Source organism: Centropristis striata, chromosome 24, assembly GCF_030273125.1.
Source record: "Centropristis striata isolate RG_2023a ecotype Rhode Island chromosome 24, C.striata_1.0, whole genome shotgun sequence".
Lineage (NCBI taxonomy): Eukaryota > Metazoa > Chordata > Actinopteri > Perciformes > Serranidae > Centropristis > Centropristis striata.
The window spans coordinates 6,111,680-6,124,199 of NC_081540.1; the positions used below are offsets into that span (position 1 = coordinate 6,111,680).

Below are 12,520 nucleotides of genomic sequence, written 5' to 3' on the forward strand. Positions count from 1 at the left end.
ACAGTCAGATTGGAGACTTTCACATGTGTTTGTTAATATTGTGTGTACCGTAGTAGTTTCTTAGCATATGTTGTCGTGCATCAATGCACTTTCCAGATGGAGGCAACAGCTACAGATTCTGCACAAAAACCTGTGATTTGCATTGTTTACGTCATTGTTTAAACTTTGAAAAATTCGGGCTACATTGATTAACGCCAGCAGCATGATAAAACACCTCAACTACCAGCGAACAGACAGATGCAGATTTAACCCTCAGGATGAACTGAAGGATATCATCCCAAACCTGGCAACCCCAGCTCTGTTTCTCTGGTTTCTGCTTGAAGGACTCAACAACAAAGACTACAGCACAGTATGATGTTGTTTATCCAGATTAATAACACTCAAAGTAACTTTTCAAAGGCCAGCAAACTTACAGAACTGATATAAAAACTGAAAGTGTTAGCCTTGAGATTTTCTGGCTTTATAGATAATTCATGGCATGTCTGTGTTTTTACAAAAATCTTTAATAAGAAGGAGGCAAACCTGTTTATCTGACTCCAGGCGAACTCTAACACAGACTTCTTTCAGACTAGTGGAAAGAAAAGAAACATTTCTGTCTGTATTTGACTATAAATTGACTAAAAGTTCATTACAAAGCTCCCACTCTCCTGCACAACATTATGAGTTTTGCAATATTTTGTCCATTTCCATTAAGAATGTATGAAACCTTTAACACCAGATTACAGCGACATAAACCTGAATTAAAAGCAGTCCAGACAGCATTCTGCAGGGTTTGACTGCTTTTGAGAAACTTGTAGGCAATTTAGCCTTTGCTTGTCATTAGTGTAAAAAAGAGGGACAAAAAACAGCAAAACATGCAGAAATTTTGACTGAAATCAGAACTGGCTGCCTCTTTAAACAAACTCTGTTTGTTTTGTCTGATAGTTTCTTTGGTTTCTGCTGCTGTGACGCTCAAATGCACCAAAGAACTGAACTCCGCTCCTCTAAAAAATGGGGGTTTGGGCTCTTAGAGTTCAGATCTCTGCAGGTGAAAACGTAGTCCAAGCCGACCAAAACACAGAGCATTCTGGGTTCAATTTGGGCGGAAATTTGGGTGGCTGATGGATCAAAAACCCACCAACAATGCATTAATGTGTAAAAAATGTCAGCTCTTTCCCTCACAGATTCTCTCCAACCGACCAAGTGTTTACACAAAGAAACCAAACCAGATGAAACACTGAAAGAGTCCAACACGCTGCAGATGTTTCTCCTTTATGGAAGACTATTTCCGGGACTCTAAAGTAGCTCATTTTCTCCCGATTTACTCGATTCGAACCAATGTAAACAATGCAAATCACAGATATTTGTGCAGAATCTGTAGCTGTCGCCTCCATCTGGAAAGTACATTAATGCACGACAACATATTCTAAGAAACTATTACAGTACACACAGTATTAACAAACACATTATCAAACTTTTAGTCGATTATTAGATCAGTAAATGGCGATATTTAATAATTGTGACAATCAATTTATCTTTTAAGTCATTTCTGTTTGCAACAATACCTAAATTCACTGGTTCCAGCTTCTTAAAAGGCCCTGAAAACTTGGTTTCAATGACAATAAATATTCTTAACTGAACATCTTCCAGGATTATTCATGCATTTAAGCATTTGAAAGCAGCTAATCTTCCTCATCAGGGCTGTGTGGGTTTGATTTGATCAGATTTTTTTCACATTTTTCAGTGTCTGCATCAAACCAGTAAACTGACTACAAATTAAATATCTTTTGGTAAAAAACAGCTGTTTAAAAACAAAACCTTGATCTTTTGCAGAAAATTTAGTGGAATTTTTTCACTGTTTTCTGCAGCCTTGATGGTTAATACCATCATTACTTTAGTTTCGTTTAAAAGAGAGATTTTAAGGTCAAAATGTGGAGAGAGACTCTGTGTTTTGCTGGTTTTCTTCATGTTTTTGATAATCTTTTGTTGGAGCCCTAATAACAAAGAAACATTGAGCTTTTCGGCTCTAAAGCAGACTTGTTTTACTTGTCCCACCTCCCTCTCATAGCTCCTAATTATCCTAATTATTATGATTGCCCCAAATTAAATAATTATAAAAAAAAGCTTGTGAGTTTACCTGTAGTGCACCTGCATTGATAATCACCACCCCTCTGCTTGGATATATTTTTATGATAATAACAGTTGAAACCTGCATACAATCAGGTTTGTTTTCGCCTCATTGTTTCACTTTGATTCTGACATTTTGCTGCACAAAAAGCTTTCAAGTCAGCATTAGTGCGTCAGCGCTGGTTTAAATGTTCGGAGCCCGACCCCGCTGTCAGGATGAATGGTGGCTTTTTTCACAGAGCCGGATGATGAAGAACACCGTGGCGAGGAGCGGCACGCTGGCCGTGTCCGCCTTCTGATGTTTCACCTCAGGCTACAGGAATCAAAGCACCACCTGTGGACCGCGGGAATCACTCCTGCACAACAAACGCTGCTCTGCACGTCAAACATCAGCCCTGGAAATGTCAGAGATGCTCCTGCCTCTCTGTGCACGCTATAATCTCCTTTATTTAGCTTCTACAATGAGTCTGAGGTGGCTTCTTCTAAAGGCAGGTAGCCATTAACTCAACATTAACCGCTTGAGTCACGAGCCCAACAAATCAAATCACAATTTTGGGCTCTGTGGTTGATTTCTTTTTTAACCCTCCTGTTGTCCTCGGGTCAAGGAAGGAAGAAGAGGGAAGGACGCAAAGGGAAGTAAAAAAGGATGGAGGAAAGAAGGAAGGAAAGAAAGAAGGATGGAGGAAGGAAAGAAGAGAGGAGGAAAAGGAGAAAGAATGGAAAGAAGAGAAAAAGGAAGGAGGATGGAGGAAAGAAAGGGGAGGAGGAGAAGAAAGGAAGGAAAAAATAAAGAAGGAAGGAAGGAGTGGGGCAGGAAGGAAAGAGGGCAGAAAGGAGGGAGGAAGGAAGGAAAGAGGGCAGAAAGGAAAGAGGAAGGAAAGAAAGGAGGGAAGGAAAGGGGGGGGTGAGGGAAGGGAAGAAGGAAGGAGGATAGAGGAAGGGATGGAGGCGGGAGGGATGAAAGAAGGTAGGAAGGAGGAAAGAAGAGAGGAAGGCAGGAGGAGGGAGGAAAGAAGGAATAGTCAAAACAGATTGGGTCAATTTGACCCGGAAGGACGACAGGAGGGATAAAGAATATTTTTTATTGAAATTTCAAGTTCTTTATCAGAATACAATCATAAATTCCCCCTCAAAAAATATTAAAAAATAAAGAAAAAAAATAAAATAAATCATGACAATAACAGTAATAATTAAAATAATAATAAAAATAGAAATAAAATGAAAATACGAAATTATTCCATTCACAATAGTTTAATCCATCCACCAAACCCCAACAGACGGAAACTTATTGACAACTATTTTATTTTTAAACATTTAACTATTTTTATTTTCTGTTTTTCTCTGTCAAATGTTACTGTGAGCTGGATATCTTTGGGTGTTTTTGGACAAACAGAATAAGACATTAGAGCCCGACAGATATATCTGTTATCTGATATTGTTATTATCATTAATAATAATATTATTAAAGGCCTATCCATATCAGTGTATGTGTCTAATATGTGCCGTTATCAAAACTTTTTTTTACACAATATATAATGCAGAAAATGTTGCTTGGCGTGATTTAGAAATGGTGTTATTTATTATATATATATATTTTTTTTTTTTAAATAGTCAGAAACTGACTGAAACTGAACAGTAATTATGTTTATTTGGCTATTGAAATTATTCCTGGAAATGTCAGAGATGCTCCTGTCTCTCTGTGCACGCTATAATCTCCTTTATTTAGCTTCTACAATGAGTCTGAGTTGGCTTCTTCTAAAGGCAGGTAGCCATTAACTCAACAAGAGCTCAACATTAACCGCTTGAGTCACGCTGCACTTTCCTGCAACACACACACACACAGGAGCTGCACAAGCCTGTAATCAGGAAGGTGATGGAGAAGGGTCATTGTTTAAGGAATTAGCAGCTTGGCTAAATGACTGTTTTCTCTCCAGCAGGTTGACACAGTGGCCTGAGACTGGCAGAGCACGAAACATGAAATCATGATGTGAAGACAAGCTGCCTCTCTGCTCCCTGGGCAGCTTTCTTCTGGACTTTAAACGTCTTTAGAGGAACGAGCCTTCTGGACAGGAGCTCGGCTCAGACTTCACCAGCTAGTAAAAGCTTCAGCGTGCACACACAGTTTGGAGCTCGGAGGGGACGGATCTTTTTCTGTTGCAGCCCCCAAACTATGGAATGAGCTGCCTTTGCACATCAGACAAGCCTCCTAACTGTCCATTTTTAACCCATTGACGCCTAAAACTTCCTGTAAAACCTCTGGGCGATTTTAAAATCAGCCCCTAAAACCTGAAGTTTTTCTGGAAATTCAACAGAAGTGTCAACGATTCTACTAAATAATAGATTTTTCAGCCTCTGTAGCAGATAGAAATGAAATTCAAAAAGTATTTGAGAGCTTATACAAATACTACAAAACAACGTATCCGCTTTCCAGGCTTCAATGGGTTAAAAGTCATCTTAAAACCTATTTTTATTCCTTGGCTTTTAACCACGCATGAGACTCTGCTCTTGTTTTTAGTGTTTTATGGTTTGCTTTTATTTATTGTTTTTTAAATTGTCTTTTAAAAAGCAATGAATCTATTTATTTTAGTGTTTATTTCCTGTTTTATTTATTGTATTGTCTCTTGTTCTGTTTGTTTATGTACAGCACTTTGTTGCGGCTGTTGTTGTTTTAAAGTGCTTTACAAATAAAGTTGAGTTGAGTTGAGTTGAGTTGAGCTATTGGAGATAGAAAGCTTGCAGCAGTACAACTGACACAGAGCTTATTGTTCATTAGTTTCTCCATTTTTTTCTCATCTAGAGTTCAACCGCTACAGGATTTTTTTAGGCTGATGCCGATTATAGAGGAAAAAGTTTATCTATCTGCTCTAGTTTGAGTTGGAAAGCTCTGAGGTTTTGTGACTTTTTTCTAGGCAAAACAGCATCAAAAGGTGAAGTTAATTTAAAATATTGCTGCTGCTGAAACTGATTTTAGAGGTGGAAAATTCATTGATAACAGAGAGCTACTTTCTCACACTTACAACTTCAATATATAATATTTAATATTGTTATTTATTGCACATTTAATGAATCACATTGCCCACAATTCTATGAATGATAACTGAGAAAATAAAGAATAAATATAAATTAAATAAATAGCCAAATAAGTATCATAACTCTTCAGTTTCAGTCAATTTCTGACTATTTAAAAAATACTAAAATAATACATATCCATGTGGAATTTAAACACATAATTTGATCAGTTATTACTATAACATTACACCTTTTTTTACACAATATATAATGCAGAAAATGTTGCTTGGCATTATTTAGAAATGGTGTTATTTATTATATATATATACATATATATATATATTTTAATAGTCAGCACTGATCAGTAATGATGTTTATTTAGCTATTCATTTAATTCCTTTTTATTATTATTTTCTCAATTATGACTTGTCTGAAAATTGCCATTATTAAAACTTTTTTTACACAATATATAATGCCGAAAATGTTGCTTGGCGTAATTTAGAAATGGTGTTATTTATTCAATATTTTAGTCTTTTTTTAAATATTAAGCATTGGCTGAAACTGAACAGTAATAATGTTTATTTAGCTATTTATTTAATTCCTATTTATTCTTTATTTTCTCAGTTATCATTCGTAGAATTGGCTGACAGTGTGACACATTATTTGTGCAATAAATAACAATATTAAATACTATTTATTAAAGTTTTATGTGTAAGAAAGTAGCTCCGTGGGTACATTTGCAGAGTGGTGACATAAAAAATGTCTATTTTCCTCGACTAACTAATTAATTGACAAACTGTTTGAGAATAATGTAAAAAAAAGGGTAGTGCTTCACAAAAGTTTAAAACAAGAGAAATTAAAGCAGTGAGCAGCTCCTCTGTGTGTTCAGGTCTGAGAGCATATGAATGCTGGCCTTATCTTTTCTTAAAAAGCTGTGTTGTCTTTGGCAGGATTAAGACTTCCAACAGGGGAGGGAATAAAGAAGAAAGTGTCTGAGGAATAAAAAAAAAGAGATTGAGTGTGTCCATTTAGAGCCACTCTACAGACCAGGCCTCTCTCTACATCTTGGCTTTGTAGAAGCAGATTCAGTCATTTTTTTAAGCTGGAATGTGGATGGTGCACTGATTTTTCACCACTCTGCAAATGTATCCAGAGAGCTACTTTCTCACACAAAAACTTTATTAAATAATGTTTAATATTGTTATTTATTCTATAAATAATGTGTATGATTATCAGCCAATTCTACAAATGATAACTAAGAAAAAAGAGAATAAATGGGAATAAATAAATACATAAATAAATAGCTAAATAAATATAATTATTGTTTAGTTTTAGTCGGTTTCTGACTATTTAAAAAAAAGAATAAAATATGGAATAAATAACACCATTTCTAAATCACGCCAAGCAACATTTTCTCTATTATATATTGTGTAAGTTGTTGTTTTTTATCATATACTAGGCAGTTTTATTTTTTATTTTGTTTATTTTTATAATATATAGTAATTTTATTACTATATATTATTAAATAGTAGTAGTATTATTATAGCTACTTTCTCACACACAAAACTTTAATAAATAACATTTATTGTAATTTTTTTGCATAAATAAGGTGTTAATTTATCAGACAATTCTACAAATGATAATAAAGAAAATAGGAATAAAATCAATAGCCAAATAAACATCATTACTGTTCAGTTTCAGTCAGTTTCTGACTATTTAAAAATACATAATAAATAACACCATTTCTAAATCACGCCAAGCAACATTTTCTGCATTATATATTGTTTAAAAAAAGTTTTGATAATGTATATTAGACACTTACACACTGATATGGATAGGCCTTTAATAATAATATTAATATTATTAATAATAATAACAATATCAGTTAACAGACATATCTGTCGGGCTCTATTCTCTTATTCTGTTTGTCCAAAAACACCCAAAGATATCCAGCTCACAGTAGTTTTGACAGAGAAAAACAGAGAATAAAACTAGTTAAATGTTTAAAAATAAAATAGTTGTCAATAAGTTTCTGTCTGTTGGGGTTTGGTGGATGGATTAAACTATTGTGAATGGAATAATTTAGTTTTTTCATTTTATTTCTATTTTTTCTATTTTCTATTATTATTTCTATTATTCTTTATTTTTAAATATTTTTTGAGGGGGAATTTATGTTTGTATTCTGATAAAGAACTTGAAATTTCAATAAAAATATTTTTTTAAAAAGAAATCAACCACAGAGCCCAAAATTGTGATTTAAAATTAAATTTTGCATGCTGAAAAATTCTGATTAATGAACTAAAAGTCGGACAATAGGCCTGTCGATTTCTGTTTTTAGATCAAGTTTGAACAAACATAAAGTTAAAGTGGACGAGAGCGTACAGAGAGCAATTTTAACACATAACTTCAGTTCAATTAGTTATAATTATAACAACATTATATCCGTTTATATACTGTCTGATATGTGCCATTATTAAATGATAGTTATTACATATTTAATATTTTTTAAAATACTAAGCATTGACTGAAACTGATCAGTAATGATGTTTATGTAGCTTTTTTATTTTATCCCTATTTGTTATTATTTTCTCAGTTATGACTTGTCTGATATGTGCCATTATTAAATAATAGTTATTACATTTTTAACATTTTTTAAATATTAAGCATTGACTGAAACTGATCAGTAATGATGTTTATGTAGCTTTTTTATTTTATTCCTATTTTTTTATTATTTTCTCAGTTATGACTTGTCCAATATGTGCCATTATTAAAACTTTATTTTTAATATCAGTTAACAGATATATCTATCAGGCTCTAATGTCTTATTCTGTTTGTCCAAAAACACCCAAAGATATCCAGCTCACAGTAACATTTGAGAGAGAAAAACAGAGAATAAAGCTGGTTAAATGCCACACTAGGCCTCTCTGTTCATGTTGGGTTTGTGTAAGCAGGCAGATGGCCTTGTTAGATCCGCGTTTTGACGCCTGTGTGTGTCTCCGCCGCTGGTTGGGTGAATGGAGGCCATCTGGGATTGGCCAGGGCTTCTGTGAATGGAGCCGGGGAGCGCCATTCAGCACCGCGGACAGCTCCACGGCTCCACGGCGCAGCGCGGAGCTGTGGAGCCGTGGAGCTGTCCGCGGTGCTGAATGCAGCCTTTTTTATGGCTCAGCGTGCTAAAACAGGCAGCTGTGGTTTCCCGGACACCCATAACAGCCCACTCTGACCCTGGTAAACACTGCACGGACATCAAATAGCGATGGCGAGGCCCGCGTGAGCGCGCAGGGGCCCGGCGTAATGAGCAAACACAAGTCGAGGCGAAGAAAGCCTTCCGCCAAATTAGACAGGGAAACCACCTCTTGACTTTAATGAAACGCTCTTGATATGGAGTGGGCGGCCATGATGAACACCTGGCGGACTGCGACAGACACACAGGACACACAGGAGTTGTTTGCATATGGCAGCAGCCTCCTATTCCCGCTCATTAAAGCGTTATAGCAGCAGCTGTATGGGTGAAACGCTGCACACACTAGCAGGGCCTCCATCTCCATCTGCACATTAGCATGGGGCCTAACACAATGAGGAGATGAATGAACATGAGGCCCGGAGTCTCCTTGAATCTGTCATCCGTCTCCATGGCGACAGGAGGAGGAGGACCAAAGCTGGCATCTATCCGGGCCCAAAAAATCAACAGATGGCCACCACATCCACATCAACCCCCCCAAACCCGCCCCCTTCCCCGTTTTTTCCCCCCCTGCAGCCTACCTTGCACTGCTCCATGCACGTCCTCACTGAATAAGCCCCCGGCTCATATTTCTGAGTCAGGAGCTCAAAGTCCTCGTATTTCTCCTGGGCGTGCTGGTCGTAGCGCTGGTACGCCTGGACGCACTGGCTGCATCTGGTCGTGTCGCCATCGTCGAGCACGTCGAGGCTGCAGTTCAAATTGTCCGGACTTGTCGACCCGTAGAACAAATCCAGCAGAGAGTAGGAGTTACAAAAGGAAAGGTACAAATCGCTCATATTTACAGCCCGCGTCCCCTCTCTGTCGGAAAGGCCCCTGCACAAATGGTCGGCATCTGCGACAGTAAAGCAGTTTTTAGATCCTAAACTATCCTGGTGGCAAGTTTCGAGCCGCCACAAATGTTTGGTAGAGTTTTCTATAAAAATATCTCCTGGGTTTCCACTGAGGCTGCTGTGTGCTGAGTGGGTCTGGGGTGAGAGGCGGTGGGAGGATGCCAACTTGACCCGGGCTAGGGCCAGCTTGGCCTCGGCGCAGAACCACAGGTGATCAGAGAGGAGGATGGTTAAGAACAAGAGGGATGCCAAGGACAGTCGCCATCTCTGCGCCCTCTCTGAGTCGGTGAATGGCTTTTGGTTGTCGCGGGGGGGCTCTAGCCAGATTTGGAAGCCGTCGTCATCTTCTTGCTGCCAACACGTCCCAGCACCCCTGGTCATATTTTGGGAACCGGCCGACTCCACCGTGGGGGCTCCTCTGCCGCAACAGTCATTGACGTGGGGTCCGCTTCGCGTCTTCTTCCCCTCAGATGTCAGGTTCAGCGGTAATTCCCATTAAAACCAGGAGCCGGATGGGAAATTAGACGCTGGCGACCACGGGCCGCATCCTCCATGGCTGACCGGTGAAGCCGCTGTCCTCCCGCCCGCCCCTGAGCTCCGCGCCGCGCCGCTCCGCTCCTCTGCGTAGCCTCGACTCCGTTTTTAGAAACACCGCTCTCCGACGCGTCTTACGTTTCCCCCGGCCTCGGTCGTGCAGGGACAAGGGCGCTATCCTCTTCCAACATGGCGAAGCTGTGTGCCTTTGTGTCGGCGGATGGGCCTAGCAGCCTGTAACAGACCTCTTTTTCCTTTTCAAGCCCTCACCGTCTTCATCTCGCTGCCGTTGTCAAGTTGCCGCCATGTTCGCCAAGAGACGGTGTGTTTGCAGGAAGCTGCGTCAAACCAGCGGTGCTCACCTGCAGCACATCCGGTTGTAGCATTCAGAATAAAGGTCATAATAGAAAGGAGGGTTGTTTTGTGCTTCTGTGGGGTTGAACACTTGTTGTTTCCTGTGTCCTGTTATATTACTGTCAGAGGCTTCAGAGCAAAATAAAAAGTCATATTTGAAAAAGTGCTATACAAATAAAGTGCATTATTATTATTATTATTATTATTGTTGTTGTTGTTGTTGTTGTTGTTGTTGTTTTTGTTGTTATCAATATTATTGTTATTATTATTATTATTATTATTATCAAGACAAATTCATTTTTTTCTACACAGCAAAATAATCAGAAAGATTTAAAAAAAAAAAAAAAAAACATCCATAAAAAACATAAGATATTAATGGTAGTAGTGGTAATAACAATAATAATAATAATAATAATAATTATTATAATTAGAATTATTATTATAAATAGAAACAAGCAATATTAACAAGAAATTCAAAATATTAACATTTCAGAGAAATATATATTTAACAACAAAAAAATTAACATTAGGTATATAAATACACAATATATGTAAAGTATACTAAGTATATACAGATATACTAAAATAATAAATAAATAAATAAAGAAGATGAAGAGATTTTTAAAAAAATAATTCCACCTCATCTAAACATCACATTTCAGAAAACTTGTAATGCTAAATATTGTCTTAATGTTAATCACAAATTGTGAATGAATTACATATTATATTTTACTTTGAAGGTCAAATCTCCACATATCCGGTCTGGTGCTGCCTTACCTCGTTACCTTGACTCACTCCTCCGTCTCTGACGTTGTGCGCGCGCATCGCAGTCCCGCATCGCTCCGTACTGAAAGTGCATCAAGTCAGAAAGAGCGCGCAGACATGTCACCGGAAATGTTCTAATTACGACTTCAAAATCAAAGCCTGTGATGTCACTCTCAAAAATAAACACTATCTCATCTATTTAGGTCCAGAACACAAAAATAAAGGCACACTAAGGGTAAAAGCATGCAGCTGTACAGAAGAAATGGAGCAATAAAACCTGCTGGCTGGGTAAAGGACTGCGTGATGAATGTTTTATTCTGAAAATCCCCGCTAACGGACTCATTATAGCCTGTTTTATAGTTAACTTGACAGTGTAGCAGTCAAACAGGTTGGTGCTCACCTGGTTTCAGCCTCAGGAAAGATGCTCCATCAAGACAAAAGACACAGTTTCCTGTTTAAAGGAGAATATTATATAAGTATTAATATAAGTATTATATAAGTATTAATATATAAGAGAGACACTACAGGTGAATTAAACTGATAGATATCACCATAAAACTGTTATTTACATTAAGACAATATTTTTTTTGCATTACAATGTTATGTTTAGATATGCAATCTAGTTGTTGAACTCATTAAATATGCACTAATTTACATATATTTGCAGGACATAAATCTGAGCATTGCATGAAGTAGATCAAATCAAATCAAAATTACTTTATTTATCTATTTATTTATTTAAAGGTTTTGGTAGCAGATGATCCGGGTATTTCAGGATGGCCTCAAACATCTTGACAGTGCATCTCTCCAACCACAGAACCAGCTGATTGGAGCAGATTTCAAGGTGATTATTTTTATTTTGTTGATGTATTAGATTTTAAGTTTATTTATGTATTTTTTTGGTCATTTTGTGTCTTTCTGTCATCATTTTATGCCTTTTTGGCATATTATTTTGTAATTTGTGTCAATTTATAGTTATTTTTCACATTTTTTGAGTTGTTTTGTGTTTCTTTTTAGTCATTTTTGTGCTTTTTGGGGTTATTGTATGACTCTTTTGTCATTTTGTGTCTCTTTGTCATCATTTTATGTCTATTTTGGCGTATTTGTTGTCATTTGTGTCAATTTATAGATGTTTTATAGTTGTTTTTCACATTTTTTGGTTGTTTTGTGTTTCTTTTTTGTATTTTTTGTCTATTTTGTCATTGTGTGCCTCTTTTATAGTCATTTCTTGGTAGTATTGTGCATCTTTTTAGTTGTTTTATGTTCCTTCATAGACATTTTGCATACTTTTGGTTGCTTTTATGTATATTAGTTGTAATTTATGTCTTTTTTTATTTGTTTTGTGTCCTTTGGTGGACAATTTGCATATTTCTTGTTTGTTTTGTGTTCCTTTGTTATCATTTTCTGCCTCTTTTGGGACGTTTTGTGCATCTTTTTGTAATTTGTATCTCTACGAGGCCCAGGATGGAGGTAGATTTTCTGCTGTTTTGATCGAATTACTTTATTGAGGGAGGGCCTGGCTAATTGCTGCAGACAAACCTCCCCTGCAGCCCTGAGCCTGAGCTCGGTCTCTACAGGAGCTCATTTATTTCAGCTGAGTGCGTGCAGTCGTCAGTTGTCTTGGGGCCGCTTCCAGACCATTTGTTTGTGCTCGTGTCCAGCACACTCACTGGTTCCATCG

The 12,520-nt window shown here is 37.3% G+C and overlaps 1 protein-coding gene across 1 annotated transcript in view; it reads right to left on the reverse strand.

The window, feature by feature from the left end:
• nalf1a (NALCN channel auxiliary factor 1a) overlaps positions 1 to 10,126 on the reverse strand; it is a 50,115-nt gene extending 39,989 nt beyond the window's left edge. Inside the window, exon 1 of the mRNA XM_059328287.1 lies at positions 8,878 to 10,126. Within this exon, the coding sequence (XP_059184270.1) occupies positions 8,878 to 9,567 (690 nt within the window). The 5' untranslated portion in view covers positions 9,568 to 10,126. The remainder of the gene's footprint in view (positions 1 to 8,877) is intronic.
• Positions 10,127 to 12,520: the final 2,394 nt, after the last annotated feature.